Below are 18,192 nucleotides of genomic sequence, written 5' to 3' on the forward strand. Positions count from 1 at the left end.
AGTATGTTCTTGCGTATTAATAACAGGTGCTCCAGCTGATGAATACTCCACCACTGGACTGAAATTCACCTTTGCTTTTATAACTGCTATTTTACATTTTTTCTTCTTTCGAATCTTTTTCCTCCTCTTCTCTTGTTCTTTAATAAGCAGGACTAGTGTTTCTATAATTCTTGACCTATCATCCGTACTTGACATAAACGCTTCATTGGATATTTCTTCTGCCTGTTGTCCTGAACTCTTTAAAATGAGAGGTTTTGTATTTATTTCTTCCTTTGGCTTTTCAATGTAAAGTTGAGCCCATACGTGAGAGGACCTGGGCTCCAGAATACTTCCTGTGAAAGGCTTCTGTTGCTGGGTCTTTACTCCTGAAATAAGAAACTGCATATCTCCGAAACATGATAGACTATTGGTCAGCATTGAGTCTTTTTTCTGTGGAATTGAGAATTGTTTTGGTCTGATTTCTACTATGTTTTTCAAATTAAAAGTTTCTTTCGTGGGGCAAGGAATAGAATCCAGATTGGTGTTGGGCACTATTTCTAGTTTCTGCATTTCTTGCTGGAGAAAAGAATTCTGCTGCTGTGCCTCTTGCCCTGGAACAAAGACCTCTCTTCCTCTTCTACTCCCTTGGCTATCAAGGGCAGCAGAATTGAATGCTCTTTGCTGTGAAACTGGTTCTGAGCACATCCTTCTTTGCAAGTCTACTTTGACCCGACGGCACTGCTTTATTTGGTGGATGTTGGGTCTCAACTGTTGGGATGTGGTTTTATTGTTGTTGGATGTATTAGCAGACCCTGAAGATAAAGCTTGCCTTCCATTTAGGGGTTTCTCTAGCTTTCGCTGTGGAAAAATGTGCACCTCCTCTTTACATTTGTCTCTCTCAGTTTTTATTGTTTCTATGAGCTTTTGAGCTTGAGAAGTTAGGCACTCAGACTCATGGATGACTTTCCGAACTAAATTTGTGACATGTTCACCCTTCTGTGATAATTTCTCCTGTTTATGATATCTCAGTCTGTTGTTACTCTCTTTCATGTCATGCTTAGTAATATTAAGCAGATGGAAAAGTGGTGCTTTCTTTGTTTTCAGTTTCATTTGTTCGTTATGCATAATGTTTTTCACATCTGCCATTTTTGCTTTATCTATTGGGCTTGTCATTTCAGAATACAGAGGTGTGTTGGCATAAACAGAATCCCAGTTATTTCCCAAGATATCTGGGTTTTGTTGTTTCTTTTTCAGGGTAAGATGGCTTTTCCCTTCTTTTTCTTCTCTGTGTTGTAATGAACCACCATACCCTATTGTATTTAAAAAATGTGTATCAGTGATTAATTTCTTAGCCTTTGGATCTTCTTTAATTTGACAGCATGCAGTTTCAGATTCCATCTTCTGCTGCTCAGTTTGAAGAAGGCATATCTCAGAGGAAAAACCAGACTTTGGACTAATCTCATTCACAAATTTTATCTTCCTCTGTTGTTCTTTTAAATCAATTTCTGTTTTCTGTGGAGTGATGCCTTTGGGGCATACTGTATTAATGTAGGGCACGTCGAATTTGAAAGGACCAATCTCTTTCTTTTGACCTGTCCCAAATGTCTGAGTATACTGTGACGCTGTTCTATGTAAAACTTGTTGGTCACACTTTTCTCTCTCTTGAACTTTTGCTTTAGTTAAGACATTGCTCTCATCAGAAGATTTTGAACAGATACCCCACAAACCAGGTGACTGCTCCATTTCCATGTTAGGTGATGTAAACATTGAAGGACACACAGAATGTAGCAATGTCCCAGGTACAGCTGTTTCTTTCTCACCTTCTTTGTTCTGGCCTTTAAAATTATGTTCCTGCTTCTTCTTAGGGTTTTGAGTACCATGACTTTTGGTAGCAAGTGATTGCTTTCCCCTCAAATGTCCACTTTTGGAGCTCGCACTTGACAGGCTAGCTATTTTTAGGATATCATTCTGTCTTTTTATTTTTTGTAAGGTAGGCAAGTGCCTGCTAAAGGAATCTAGAATAATCGCTGCTAACTTACCATGTTGAACTTTTTCTTGTAAAACTGAATTTCTCATTATCTTCTTATCCACTAGACTAGGTGCAACATCCTCTGAAGATCGCCTCAGTTCTGAATAACCCTCTGATTTCTCCATGCTTAAGTGTCTCATTTTGAGATTCTCTGTTGCGTTTTTGCTTTTTTCTAATTCTACATTTTTCCCTAAATTCTCTTTGTTGATGTCAATGTTGGGCAGAAAGGATTCATCTGAATTGTTACTTTCTGATTTGTCAGGGTCAGGTTCTTTTACAAGACATGTATTTACCATGAAAGTTTTAGTAGGCACGGCGTGCATTTTTATGAGATGTTCTTTCTTCCGTATCTCACTTTCTTCATCATGTAGCTTTGCTTCCTTTAAAAGGATTGCAGGATCTTCCTTCATAACAGAATCTGAATGCCTTGATATCTCTTGAGGTGGTGATTCCACGCATGGCGGTGGTCGTGACACTGTTCCTGTGCCTCTGTCTGTTTTAAACCTACTTTGCTTTTTAATGGCCAAGGTATCAAGTGTGAGGTAAATGCTATTTGGAAATGTGTCAGCTGCATTTGTACCTGACAACACTTCTTTCATTTTGTGTTTTAAAGTGGAAGCCAACTTCACCCTATGTTTTGAAGGCAGTGGTCTTCTGATTTTAATTATCTGTGAAAATGGTGACTTCTTTTCCTTCAGAGTTAGACATTTAGGATTTAAGATAATTTTCTTTTCTGATAATTGAACATGATTTATCTGACTTTTAGAGTCACATAAAATAGGTGTGAAGAAATCTAAAGGCTTCAAGAAAGATGTTTCTAAATGTTCTAATAACTCTGTCTTTTCTTCTGCCATGTGGCTTCCCAGATTTTTTGGATATGTCCCCTTAGGCTCAATGTCCCTCTCAATTGTATCAAGTGAAAGCTTGTCAATTACTAACTTGGGAGGAGGAATCTTAACACTGTCAGTCACTTTTTGCATTTGATGCCTCTCCTTCATCTTCTTGACTTGAAATAGATTCATTATGTGGTAGGCAGTGGAGTCCAGAATCATTTCTGGTAATGATGTTTGCTGCTGCACATCTCCCTCTTTCACAGGAAAATTGCAATTGTTTCTTTTTCCTGGAAAACTATTTTTTAATTTGACCAGACCATGTTTTTTGATTTGGTAATAATCAGGTATGAGCGATTGCATATAAGGTGGAATTTCTTTTGCTATAATTTCTTGATACTCTTTCTCTTCGAATGCTTTTTTGGTTACATCTCTTGAGGATCTCCTCTTATCACTAGAATGTGTATCCCGTGTTTTCTTGTCATCTGATTCTTTCTGCTTTATTTGTGTAAGACTGATTGTTTCGCTTTCCATTTCAACCTCTGCTTTTAACTTCTTCTCCACATCAGTGGTCAATGGAAGAGTCATAGAATAACAATATGAGGCATCTGCCTCATATTTCACTGGTGAAGCTTGTTTTGTGTTGTATTTATATTTGCACTTTAAGTTCTTCCTAGTGCTTGGAGAAGTGGTATGAAATGACTGTAGAATTGGTAGCTTCTTTGTCTTTAGAGTTAAGTGTTTGTAGCTCACAGTCCTTTTTACATTTTGTAGCTGTACTAGTTGCCTCTGCTTTATACGTTCAGATAAAATAGGCATTGACAAACGAAAAAGCTCCAGGATAACTTCTGGTAAACCTTTTTGAAACCCTGACTTTCCCTCAATAATCTGACTGTCCATACTCATCTTGGAGTTTTCATCATAATAAGCAGTACATTTTGAAGTGTCCCCTGGAAGTTCTCTAATCATTGCTTTCTCTGGTTTCAGAGATGAACTCTTGGGATTTTCTCCATGTTTGATGAGCTTTTCTACTTTTCCTCTCTCTTTCACAATTGGCATTTGTAATGTATCTCCACCTTCATATGCTAAGGCGTCTTGATCCATTTTCACTTTCTTATCATCTTGCACTTTTGCTTCTGTTGTGATTCTGAGCACGTACTTATTTGCAATAGACTCTTTAGGCCAAACTTCTCCTTCAGTTGATGATGTATTTTGCTTTAACCAGTGATCACTGGTTATGTCAACTTCAGGGATGTCCCTCAGTACTTTTGATTCAGTAGCTGTTTTCACATCAAGTGACACAGACTTGCCAGGTAGACTGGCACTGAGGGACGCTTCCCCTACACCTGCATTCTGTTGCCTTCCTTTTACCGTGTACCTAAACTGGTGCTGGGTTTTTTTTCTACAATATCCTCTATAACATCTTGTGAAATTCATAAACTGTGAAACTGGTAATTTCTTTGCCTTCAAAGTTACATGTTTGGGACCTATTATATCTTTCTTGCTTACAATCTCTGGATGGCTCTGTCTCTTAGCTTCAGATGGATCAAGGATGAAGACATCCGAAGAAATGAAGACTGTTGGTAATAAGTCTTTTTTATTTAATGCCCTTTTCTCAGAAATAGGACATTTCCTTCTAGGAGTTACATCCCAGGGAGTATTATACATCATTAAACCAAGCTCTGATTTTCCTTCATTTGCAAATGATGTCCTTAGATCTTCCATGAATTTTATTTCTCCTTCTTCCATGGGCTCGGCCTGAAGAAAATTCATCATGTTTCTACAGAAAGGACCCAACACACTTTTTTCACAATTTTCTTTTGACGTCATCTTTGGAATTGCACAAAACAAATTCTGAGTTTTCTCATCTTTTGAACGATTCATGTAAGATTCTTGTCTGGCACAGTTTTTCTTCTGACAACCAAAGGAACTTAAGTATGAAACGGATTCTGCTAGCGACCCTCTCATGTTTCTTTCTTCCTCTTCATGTTGCAAGTTCACTTCCGTTATGTTGCTTGATGTGTTTTGCATATCGGTCAACTCAACTTTCCATGCTTCTCCATCATGTGTTGATTGCTCTGATTCTAGGTGAGCAAAATTGTATAGTCTTACTTTCCTTTTATCTGTCTCAACTTTTGATCCACTAGGCATTTTAATATCCACACTTTTTTCAGTTGAAACAGGTGTGAGAGTCAAAAGTAAAGGTGGAATACTTTCATTTTGCTGCATGTCTTTTATGCTAGATTGTAAACTATGCTCCTGTTTCTTCCTATAGTGCATTTTGCAATTGTTGGTGATATTAAGCATCTTTGAACACAGATGTCTCTTTGGCTTCATAGGTACATACTTGGAAGTGATAATATCTCTGCTTTTTGGAAATTGTAATACCTTTTTCTGTTTTTCAGAGTCAGAGAAAATAGATGCTATGGCTGCGGTTATCAAATCTTTGTGTAACCCTTCATTTATCTTGCCAAAATGACTGTTTGGTTTCCTTGCAATTATTTCATCACATGAGTCTCTAAGCACTGCACTCCCCAACTTGGCAGGTAGAATATTTCTATTAGCTGTGAATTTTATCAGGTTGTGAGGTTTTCTGATTTCTTCTCCTCTCTCAGGTTGCATAGAAACTGCATTACAGAAATTCAGGTTACTTGTAGGGTTCTCAGCGAACATAGTTCTATGCTTGGCTTTATTAATTGAAGGATGGCTGACCACCGCTTTTCCTAGGTTTTGTCTTAAAATCTTCGCCCCTTCGGTACATACTATGCAGTTTTGGGGTGAATAGTTGTTCTTCAGCTTTTCACTGTGAAATGGGGTCATCGTAGGAAAACAATTACACTGGAGTGTGTTTTCTGAAACCAGTGTGGGCTGCTGTGCTTCTCGCTTTGTAGTAGATGTATTTTGATCATTTCTACTGCCTTTGTCCTCCGGAAACATCAGACTTATGTCGAATAAACCATCTTTGTTCTTTTTTGGTTCTTCATCTTGCTGTCTTGCTTCTGATGTATTATTTGAGATAGTAATCCATTTATCAGAGAAATTTACACAAAATCTTTTCTCTTCATCTTGTTTTAACTGTGAAATGTTGTTTGTTTCTCTTAACAGATCTTTTTCTGCTTTTCCTTTGTTATGCATTTTGATGCCAGTTGACACAGATGTGGATAAAACATAGGAATTCATCAATATATTTGATATACTTTCAGCTATATGTTGGACTATGGTTTCAAACTTGCATTGTTGTTCCTTTCTCTGGCTCAGAGCACTGCAGTTACTCATTTTAATCATCTCCAATATTGGCTGCATCTCTGCCTCCACAGGTGCATCCCTGGACGCATGTGGTGTCTTCTTCTGGCCTTGGGATTCATGTAAAATAGGTCCAGAGAAATCAAAAGACTCTAAGACTGGCATGCCTGCTTTTCCTTCCACAGTGTGACCATCAAGTTCCCATCTATGGATTACCTCACACGGTTTATCAGGTTTATTGTGTAAAAGTACACTGTTTGATGAGTCACTTAAAGTTCGAGAAGGAATCTTTGAATCTACTATATGTGTTTGTGTTTTAGTTTTTTCCGGTATCTTGACGGGAAACAAAACTTTTAGAGGGCTAGAAGAAGTCTCTAAAATTGTTGTTTGTGGTGGCACCATTTGCTCTGTAACAACCAATTCTTGATTGTTTTGGTTCCCTGACCTATTCAAATCTGCATCCCATTTAACAAGGTCTGACATTTTCTGTTGATACCCAGAGGATGTGGCTTGTTGGGTACAGCATAGTAAAGTTCCTTCTAAAGCTTTATCCTCTTTCTTTTCCTGCACTTCAGCTCCTCTGTCATTTACGGTAGAGCTCTTATCCATGGAATAAGCATATGGTTCAATACTGGATCTTACTTCTTTTAATGGATCAGTCTCTGTGTCTATGCTGCTACAAGTTTTAACAACTGTTAAAACAGGAGAGGCATGGGCATTCAGAAAGCCTTCAGGCAAACTTTTTCTTTGCTGCATCTCTTTCATCTTCACTTCAGAGTTGCTGCTCTGGTTTTTTTCGTGCTTTGGGTGGCCACGTCTAGTGACACTAAGTATTTGTGGACATGGTAGCTTTTGTGACTTCCAAGTTTCACATTTGGTACTCATTATACCTTTCTGTGCTGATAATTGTGTTATATTTTTCTGACCTTTAGATTCTGATAAAACAGGCATGGGAAAATCAAATGGCTCTGCAGTTCTCACTCGTAAATCTCTTTGTAACTTTATCTTTTCCTCTGAATGAGAACTAGCAAGTTCCTTTCTAGGGTCTCTTTCAAAGGGTATGCTGTCCTTTGTTGTAACATTTAAAACTTTACTAATTGATTTCTCTGGCGTGAGACTCCTTATATTTTTTAAGCTTCCTTGTGGTTTTTCTCTTTTCTGTAGTATCTCAACTGGGAATGAATCCAAAATAGAGAAAGAAATATCCTTTAATAGTTTTTGTGTGACAGCTGTTTTTGGCTGTCGCCCTTGAAGCACAGTGAGTGATTCTGGGCTTTTTTCACTTGTTGAATGCTTCAGACCCAGATCTGATTTCAGAAGGTTAGGCTCTTCCATTTTGTGAACATTCAAGCTGAAGCATTGGGAATTCGATGGGACTGCATCTATTAACTGTTCAGCCTTCTCTTCCTCCCTGCCTTGGTCTTTGCCTTCTTTAGTGTCATGTGAGATACTGCCTTTCTTATGGCTGGAATCCATCCACCAGGCTCTCTCTTCACTAGATGCTTCTTGTTCTTGCTGTTCTAGTTCATGACGAGGTTTTGTTTCACACAGCAGATCTGCCTCTACTTTTACTTCTTTATGTATTTTCATGCCTTGGGAAACAAGTACAGGAGAAGAGAAGGCTTTTTCAAATACATCTGCTGTAAGTGTACCTTGTTTCAGCATGGCTTTGAAGTTGTGTTCCAGTTGCCTTTTATAGTTTGATGTGCCACAGGACACCGGTGCCCTCTTTACCTTTAGAGTGGGACATTTGGAACTCATTTCCTCTCTCTTGTTTATGAGTTGGAAACAGTTTCTATTTCTTTTAGATGCAAGTAAAGCCAAAACAGAGACATCTAAACACTCCAAAACGGTTTTTAGTAGTTCTAGTGCTGATTCTTCCTTTGTCCTTGCACTTGGATCTTCTGGAACCCTTATGTGAATTTCATCAGATGGGATCTCAGAGTCTTCTTTGTGAACACCACCTTCAACAGTGTGTGACTTGAGGGTTTTTCGGGATGGTTTTTGAGGACCATATTTTGGAATATTAAGTATATGTGAAATTGGTGCCTTCTTGGCCTTCAAAGTTACACACTGGAGACTGAGTTTCCTTTTTAAGTCTATGCATTGAGTTGTCTTTCTTTCAGATTCAGGTAGATCAGAATGAGTAAAATTGAGCGACTTCAGGACAGTTGGTTGTAGACAATTTAATTCTGCCTTTTCCTTTTTGCTAGTATCAGACGAGGCGTCACATTTCATTGCATCAGTGAATACTTCACCACTTTTTTGTGGTCCCTCTGATGCTGGGGGAGGATGCACTGAACCCATTGCATGTATTGCATCAATTTGCTTCTGGAGGATTTCCTCGGCTTCGTCGAATGGAACTGAATCTGAAGGCTGCATCTGTGGTGATACATCTTGTTCTGTAACAAACAGGATTTTATTACTTCTTCGTTTTGCTGCTTTGTGAAGGTCAAGCTTCTTCTCTTGCTGTGAATGGAATATGAAATGTTGACCATGCTGTGGAATTACATTTATTAATGCCTCCTGCTCCTGCTCTTCTTCTTCATCATCTTGCTTTGTTTCTTTAGTGTCATCCCAAGTAATATTTGCTTCATGTGACCTTATCCCTTGCTCTCCTTTTGTAGAACTGAGTTTTTCTCCTCCTAACATACTTCTTTCTTCTTTTTTGCAGAGCATGCTAATGTCAGGCATAATTGTTATAAAGGGGCTTATACTATCCACCATTTTTTCATCTGGCTGTGTCTCTTTCATTTTTGTTATCAAATTACTTCTCAATTCTTTTCTAGGATCTGAGCTAGCATCACCCTTGATATTGAATGTGTACAAATTGAATGGCTTCTTTGCCTCTACAATGACACGTTTTGGTGTCACTGAAGGTTTCATGTCTGAAAATGGTTTGATGTCTTTCTCCTTTTGGGGTGCAGATGAAGTAGGAATGCAGACATCATCACAAGTCACAGCCCTTTTCTTTTCAGTATCACTGTCTTGTCCCTTTGGATGATTTCCAACAGATGTGACACTATACTTTCTTGCAGAAGGTATGACTTCAGCCATTGACTCTTCTGACTTTTGAGGTAAAAAAATATTGGTACATTTCTCTAGGTTTTCCATTGGAAACGTACTCACTGTAGGGTGTGAAATGGAATCTAAATTAGTTCGTGTAGATTGTGTTTCTACTTGAGTTCTTCCTAGTTGGTTCACTTCCTCTTCTGATTTCACAAGGCCACGGTCTTTTTCTTTATTTGCACTATACCGGAACTGTTGGTTATCCTCTGGAGCTGGTAAAACATCATGCTTTTCTCCCTCTTCCTTTCCATATTTTATATGGCTGAATATACTACCCATATTAATAGAATCCAGGGGCCATATTTTTCTTCCAGCTGGTGCTTTATCTTGGCTTACCTGGTTATGGGCAAGCCTTGCTACCGATCTCATTTGCCCATCAGTTTCGTTCAAGCTGCTACTCCTTTCGCTATTGGGCAAAATAGACACCGTGGAGTGGGTAGCATCCAAGGGCACATCTTCTACAATTTTACTTTGTGGTGGATTTTTAGTCTTCATGGAAAGATGGCAGAGCTTACTGTAGCTTCCATTAAACAGGCGTAAAGCTGCTGGCTTTTTGGACTTCATCACTGTACATTTGCATCTCATAGCTGTTGGCATCCTGGCTACTGTGTGTTTCTGTCTTTTAGATTCAGAAACAAAAGGTTTTAGGGGATCAGAATACTGTGAGGGCGTTAGCGGCAAATCCTTTGGTAACTCTGAATATCCTTCCACAAAATAAGAATCTCTCTCCCTCTGATGGTTTCCACTAGGTGGTAAGTAACACTCTGTCCTAGTCTCCAAAAGTGTACTGAGTTGGGACTCTCCTGATTTAGGAGATGGAAACTCTGGACCCAGGGGAACTTGGACATCATATTCTGGTTTGTTGGGCTTCTGTAATTCTTCAACTTCTCTAGAATCCATTATGGGACTAGCTTCCAAAACCATTTGTTGAAAACCTGTTTGGCACTGTGCATCTTCCCCATAAATAGGCATCTTTGGCGTTAAATAGTTCAAGGCCAGGTGCATCTCCTTCATCTGACATGCATCTGACCTGAGGTGTTGGGTCAGCTGGGGAGTTGTTGCTGGTAAATCATTTTGTTCTTCTTCCTCTCCATCCGGTGTTTTTTCTGCTCTACCAATGAATACATTACTTTGCTCAAAGGAATCTGCAAGCTTTGATCGCTCTTTATCTGCTAGTTCTCTTTGCTTTAAACAAACAAGACAACTCCTGTTTATCTCTGCTTCTGATCTGTCATGCATGGGACAGTAAACGGTACTTGCAGAGTCATCTACCAACTCTTCACCTTGGTTTTTCATCTTATCTTTGGTCTTAAAGTTGGATCCTAATTGTTTTCTGTGACCAAAACCATGAGATGCTATGATACGTTTCTGTGAAACCGGCAGCTTTCTTGTCTTCACTGGTACATATTTAGATCTCAGTATTCTTTTCTTGTGTGCTAATCTTCTTCTTTGTTTCTGTCCTTTAGAGTGAGATAAACCCAGTATGGAGAAATCAGAAGTCTCAGGGAAAGTTGTTAGTAAATCCTTAGGTAATTCTGTTTTATCTGAACTATGGTAACCTATTTCTCTTTTAGGAGGTCCAGTATCTGGAACATCGCTTTGCCTTGTTTGGCTTAAAGGCTCCCCAGTCGGTGGTTTTCCCAACATCCAGGGGTAAATCTTGGAATCTTCAGTGTATTTTACATATGCAGGTGCTGTTGGGCTTTTCTGCATATTCTTGACAGGAAATGCATTCATTATGGAGGAGTAAGTAGACTCCACAGTGGTTTCTGTGAATGGAATTTTTTGGTTCATTTCTTTTTCTATTTTTAGCTCCTTTACTGGACATGCATCGAATCTGAGATGGCAGCTATCACGAGAAACTAGTCCTGGTAGGGTTTCTTTGCTCCCTTCATTTTGCAACTTAGGTAAAATTCTTTCGAAGATTTCTCCTTTTTTTGCAGTCTGATCATCTGGTGACTTTCGAGGATTTCCATTAAATCCAACACCACACTTTGTTGGATCAATTAAAAGTTCACGAACTGAGAAATTTTCTGACAATGCAAGTGGATTCTTGGGCTCGGCAGTATGTCCTTTGCTTGCGTGTCTGTTTGTGCTTTGCATCAGCCGCTCAACTTTAAGTGGATCCCCTGCAGGGCAAGGACCAGACCCTGATATGCTTTTTGTACAAAGTGTTTGTACCCTTCTTGCTTGCTCTTTCTTTGGGTTTTTTTCAGTTTCTAAAGAGCCTGCTTCTATTTCAGATTTGACCTTTTTGAGTTGCTGATTGCTCATGGTAAAACCTTGTGTCGACTGAGTTTCTGGGTCTTCCAAAGTTTCTTGTTTCTTTCTGTTCCATTGTTGAAGGTCTCTGTTCCATTTTTGTAGATTTTTAAACATGTCTCTTATAAATTCCTTATCAATATACTTGACATCATATCTTTTCTTTTCATCTGTAGATTTCTCTTGCTCTGGTGTTGAATGACTCGGCTTTATTATTCCTGATGTATTTTTCTCAGATTTTGTCCTGTTGGGCACTTCCAAATGAGATGGCTCAGGAATGGTAGTGTAAGTGGCGTTCTGACTTGTATCTGCTGTTTCCTTCTCATCCATATTTTTCATGTTGCTTCTAGCATCACATTCCATTTCTTCACCTAGACTTAAGTTATCATAGTCTGCATGTTTCTTTTCCTTCTGAATCACATCTTCAGTATTCAACGGAATTTTTACATCTGCTAGTTTGCTGCTGTTTTTATGCCTTTTGGTTCTTAGGGACATGGACAAATTGGTATCTGAAGACTCCACAGCAATTTTGAAATGCTCTTTTTGTGCTTGTATATTTCCATTTGGAAAGCAACTTTGCATTTCTGATGTGCTAGTTAGGAAATTTTCTCCTTGCAAAAGCTGAACATGAGCATTATCTGTATTTTCCAGGTCTTCAAGTACTTTTGACTCCATTTTGGAAGAGGAAAGAAACTTCTGCATAGGTTCAGATACAGCTTCTTTTAAAGATACCTCATGCTTTGGAATACTCAGGTCAAATGTCTTGCTATTTGGGGCATGTAAGTCTGCAATACCAATTAGATTCTCAGGAGATTTCTTATTCTCCCAGGCTGGTTTCATTACTAAATTCCCAGGTGTTTTTGATTGGTAAGTGTTGAATTTGAAAGATTGTTTGAGCTGAGGTGGAATTTTTGGTGACATACTCCTTTGTTTTTCATTTCCTGTCCCACGCTGCTTTACATTTTTAATAATGCCCGAGATTCCACTGTACTCAGTAGAGTTTGCATAATTGATTTTCTCTGTATCTGGTGAGTTATTTTCTTTCCAGAAAAAATGTCTACATTTTGTTAAATCTGGTATGACGTTCACTAGTTTTTTCCTGAAAGACTTTTTCATGTTAGGCGGAACAAACTTGGAAACACAAATAAGATGTAAAGCTAAGTCTGATATATCTTCATTTTTGTGTAATCCTTTCATCTCAGTGTTACTGTTGCTTCCTAACTCCTTGGTATTTTTTAAAGTGTGATGTCCTGTGACTTGAAATACCCGTGAACCTGAAGTTTTCTTTGCCTTTAGAGAAGGAACTTTGTGGCTAAGTTTATTCTTGCTTTTTGATGTTTTTCTTCTATTCTTCTGCCCTTTTATAGTTGGTGAAAGAGACACCAAGCTATGGACAGAATCCTGGTTTGCCTTGGATGAAGTAACTTGCTGCATGCCATCTGGCTTTATACCTTTCAACTGGATTTTCTCATCAGCAAATGTATTTGGGCTTGGGGTTAAAACTAGAAATCCAGCATTCTTAAGAATGGCATTTTGTCCCTTGACTAAATATTTATTCTTATTTGAATCTTCAAACCACACAGAATATTGAGCTTCCTCTAAGTCTTCTTTATCAGATACTCGGCTCTGGATTGAATTTTGAGTCTCCACAGAATATGGGACTTTGATCAAATGTTGGCTCCTAGCCATACCTCGAACCTGGAAGGAGGCCTGTGTGCTGCTGGGAGTTGGTTTCTTCATCAAATTTTGAGGTTGAGGTAAGAATCTCACCTTGACAGCAGACTGGCTGTTGATTGATTCTTCATTCTGAACCAACTGTTGGAATGGATTATCAATAGCATTTTGTCCTAAACAAGGATCTTGTGATGGGGTAGAAATACTCATTCTAACAGATTTTTGATCATGAATCAAGCATGCTTGAGATCTTGAAGTATATTTACTCTTTAATATAGCTTTTACTTTTAAAAGAGTTCGACTTCTCACATTTTCTTCTAGAATTCTAACTTGGTCTCTGGAAAGATATAAGTGGACAAGAGGGCACGGGGTCACATCTGGACGTTCGTTTTGCACAGCTAATCTAGGTGTTCTTGAAAAGTAAAGGTCAGTAGGACACTTTACATTTTTCTGTTTGCTGGTTTTCATTATTGAAAATAGCTTCTTTGATGAAAATTGTACTGTTTGACCTTTCTTTTCTGGACTTTCTCTGTGTCTTTGAAAGCTTTCCTTTATTTCAGAATGAATTAATGGCAAAGGTGAAATAGTCTCATATGATGATGGCATATGACTTTCACTCAAGTGACTGCTTTGGTATCCGTTTTCACTATTGTTGTCTGAAATGACGTCATCTGAAAAAGAAATTCTATCTTCAAAGGTACTTTCATTTTCTTCACATATAAGTGATGAAATAATTGTTGTTTCAGAAAAAATATCAATTCTGGAATATAAAATGAAATATTTAAATGAATTATTGCTTTAGACACAATTATTATAAAAGGTCTCTTTTAAATTTAAAGAGACCCAGTATAAATTGGAAAACAGAAAGTAGTGGTGAGAAGTTGTGCTACAATCCCAAAAGTATGTAGTTCAAATCCACTAGAGAAGGGTGCAAATTCTCCTCCCATGTGATTTACTGTCTATAAAAACCTGCTGGATGGTAAGCTATGAGTCGGTTCCAACTCTACAGCATACAATTTACACATCTTAGAGCATAAGATAATTTTACTTTAAAAATAACTCCAAAAGTGTATATTGGATAGGAATAAACCAAAGTTACAGGGAAAAATGGTAGTCTTTAACAGAAAATACTAGCTTGTTTTTCTTCTGAAGTATTGAAAATGTTCTTATGGAATTTATAGTAAAACAGAATAATAAGCTTTAAATGTCAGCTTTCTAGCAATATGGCCATATGATTTCAACAACTGTTTGTTTGTAATAAGCATAAGACAAAATTTTAGGGCCATACTCCTCAAAGTGTGGTCCCCAGCTCCACAACATCAGTTTTGGGTAGAAACTCATTCTCATCTTTCTCATTGCAATCCAGTCAGAACAGACTGACCCTGCGATGAGTTTTCAGAGGCTGTAAATTGCACAGGAAATTGCCCAAATTCACCCATAGGGCAGCTGGTCCATTTGAACCAGCTGCCTCTTGGTTGGCTGCATATCTCCTTGCCCACTAGTTGTTGCTATGTTATGTACCATTGAGTTGGAACTGATCTATAGCTGATCCTCTACTGTGTTTTCAGAGGCAGTAAGTCGCATTGCAGGAGACTGTACATCTTTCTCTCATCAAGCAGTTGGTGGATTTGAACCATATGTGTTTGGACTGGCAGTACAACTCCTTACCGCTAAGCCACCAAAGCTCTCCACCCCATTAATTAGAAGTGAAAATGTTCAGATCACAACCCTGCTGTTGTGGTGGTGAGTTGACTGCCAAATCAGTTCTAACTCAGCATGACCCCATTTACAACAGAAAGACAGCGCAGTGCTCCTGTGCCATCCTCACAATAACCTCTGTGTTTGAGCCCATTGTAAAAACCACTATGTCAATCACTCTCCTTAAGTGGCCTCTTTTTCATTGGCCTTCTACTTAACCCAGGATGATGTCCTCCTGCAAAGACTTGTCTCTCCCTATAACATGTTCAAAGTATGTGACACAAGTCTCACTGTTATCACTTCTAAAGAGCATTCCACTGTGTGTCTTCCAAGACTTGTACATTCTTTGGTCAGTCCATGGTATATTCGTTATTCTCTGCAATCTTCATCATTCAAATGAATCAGTGACTTTGTCCAGTTTTGTATGCATATGAAGTGATTAGAAACACTATGGCTTGAGTTAGGTACGCCTTAGGCCTCAACACTTTTTTTCTTTTAATACATTATTGTTTTAAGGAGTGCATACCTCCTTGAGATTATTGCACGCTTTGTGTTGTTGTTAGGTGCCATCAACTTACATCCAGCTCATAGTGACCCTATACACAACCGAAGGAAGCAATGCCCCTCACAGTCTTCTCAGGGCTTAAAGCCCATTGCTGCACTCATGACAATCAATCTTGCTGAGATTCACCCTTTTCACAAACCTACTTCACTAAGCATGTTGTCTTTCCCCAGGGATCGCCCCTCCTACTAACATTCCCAAAGTGAGATGAACTATCACATCCTCACATCAAAGAAATACTCTGGCTGTCAGCCCAGAAAAATTTGGTTGGTCTTTTGGTCTAACGGGATATTCAATATTTTTTGCATATACCACAAAGGCATCAATTCCTCTTGGGTGTCTCTTCATCACTGTCCAACTTTCACACCCATAGGAAGAAGCTGAAAAATATGATGGCTTTAATCAGGTGAACATTAGGCTTTAAAGTGACATCCTTGCTCTTTAATGACTTTAAAGTGGTCCATTGTAGTAGATTTGCCAATGCAATATACTTGATTTCTTGGCCTAATACTTCCATGAATATCTAAGTAAAATGAAATTGATTGTGGATCGAAGTTAAAAATTAAATCTTTGACAAAGTCAATCTTTTTTCCACCTCTCAGTAAGCTTTTTATTGGGTTCACTTCGTGGCATATTTATTGTAAAATGAGCCACAAAAATAAATTCCATTTCAGGCTTTGTTTTGTTTTGTTTTTTTTAAAGTGTGTGTGTGTGTGTGTGTGTGTCTTTATGGAAAAGGTAGAAATAGGGGGGAAATTTACAAAGCAAAAGGATTTTCCTTTCAACAGTTCATACACACAATTTTACAACAATTGGTCTATTCCTGTCTGGAAAAAAAGAAGAGAGAAGGAAAATCAAAGGGGCATAGAAACTAATAGTCTAAAGGATTACTGTCTCACACACACGTAAGGTTCCACTCTCTTGAGACCTGAAGAACTGGATTAGATGGTGCCTGGCTATTATCACCGACTGCTGTGAAAGAGATTGCAGAAGATGGTCCTGGGCAGATGAAATGACAATGTGGAACAAAACCAAAATAATCACAAGAATGACCAGACATCTTGGTCTAATAAAGACTGGTGGAACCCCTGGAGCTCTGGTCATTAGTAACCACTGGAATCTGGGACTAAACTCATCCTTGTCAACATTCAGCCAAACACTAGACATGTTTATAAGGTAAATAAATACCACCAGAGAAGTACTCATCCTTTGTTGTAGTCGAGTACCATCGAGTCAGAACCAACCCATAGCTGACCCTCCAGCAGGTTTTAAGAAGCTGTTAATCACACAGGAGGAGAGATGGAGTCAAAGCATGTGCCTTTGGGATTGCAGTGCAAGTCTCTCACCACTAGGCTACCAGAGCACCCTCATTCCTTAATCAGTATATCAAAAATCCAAAAGGCAGTATTTGCTTAGGGAGAATGCTCAAGGGATAGATTAGAAAGAAGGATTGAAATGAGAATCACAGGCGGGAAGAATAAAGAGTGCTACTACAATGTGGGAACTGTCATTAACGCCATGAAACAGAATTGATATGAATGACTAAATGGAAAACTGACTCCTCTGTGAGCCTTCACTCAAAGCACACATCCACACACACACTGAACATTTTAATTCTGACACTGTTGCAATCCCCACAATGAAACACTCTTATCCTTCCTATGTTTTCTTTTTATTATTGTTTTGAGGAGTATTTTTTTTTAAATTTGAAATGCAACAAATATCTCATTTTTTAAATGTTTTGCTCCTCTCTCCATTCCTTCTCATCCCTATTAACCCTCCAAGGGTTCTGTGTATAAACCTTTCCTTTGATTTTTATATTAGTAGTTTTTACCATAATTTTCCTTTTGTAAATGACTTAAGCCTCTCTAATTTCATCCAGGTTGTGTAGTATTTCACAAACTCCTAATCATTTTTCAGTTGTGAATAATGCTCCATTGTGTGAATGTACTAAAGTTTCCTTCACTATTCCTCCTTTGATGGACACTTGGGTTACTGCCAATGTTTTGCTATTATAAATTGTGCTGCAATAAACATGGGTGTGAGTACGTTAGTTTGTATTATAGCTCTTATTTCTTTGAGATATGTATCCAGGGGGAAATGCAGCCAGGGCGCTACTTAAAGGCAAATATGGTGAAACTTTTTTCCACATGCTTTGGGCATGTTATTAGGAGGGGCCTGACATTGGAAAATGACATAATGCTTAGAAAAGTGGAGTGAAGGAAAGAAAGACCTTCAACAAATAGAGCTACAAAGGAACTGTAAAAATGAGCTTGTATATATTAGGGATGAGGAAGTCACAGGATTGGATAGGGTTCAGATCATTGTTTTATAGCATCCCAAGGAGCCCTAGTCGATTTGATGGCACTTAATAAATAACAACAATGAAATTGCTGGATCAAATGGTGTTTCTATTTCAAATTTTGGAAAGCAGTGTTAACCTGCTTTACATGGTGGTTGCTATTTTACATTCTTACCAGCAGTGTAAGAGAATTTCAAACTCTACACACCCTCTCCAACATTTGTTGTTTGATGTCTTATTAAACAATGCTAGAGGCTCAGACTAAATGGCAACGTGCTTGAATTTTTTTCTTTTTATTCAAGTGAGATGATAGTCCTTTAGTTCTCTGGCTTCAGTGCCATTTAGGCTGAGGTTCATGTGGTCAATTAGTTTTAAACTAATGGTTTCTATGCATTTTTTAAATTTTTCTTTAAACTTCTTTGCTATAGATGGGATGAGACCAATAGTTACAACTTAGATGATCCCTTATAAGCTTTAAAGATTTCAGTCCCTACTCACCAAAGTAGAATGGAGGACAATGTCTTTGTCGTTGTTGTTTTGTGCC

At 38.3% G+C, this 18,192-nt stretch overlaps 1 protein-coding gene across 1 annotated transcript in view; it reads right to left on the reverse strand.

Moving 5' to 3' along the window:
* Positions 1-18,192, reverse strand: part of LOC102856643 — a 51,947-nt gene that overhangs the window by 7,674 nt on the left and 26,081 nt on the right. The window contains exon 4 of the mRNA XM_006879490.1: positions 189-13,846. Coding sequence (XP_006879552.1) covers positions 189-13,846 — 13,658 coding nt within the window. The remainder of the gene's footprint in view (positions 1-188; positions 13,847-18,192) is intronic.

This window comes from Elephantulus edwardii, unplaced genomic scaffold, assembly GCF_000299155.1.
Source record: "Elephantulus edwardii isolate Elephantulus edwardi_28Jun2011 unplaced genomic scaffold, EleEdw1.0 scaffold00003, whole genome shotgun sequence".
NCBI classification, from domain to species: domain Eukaryota; kingdom Metazoa; phylum Chordata; class Mammalia; order Macroscelidea; family Macroscelididae; genus Elephantulus; species Elephantulus edwardii.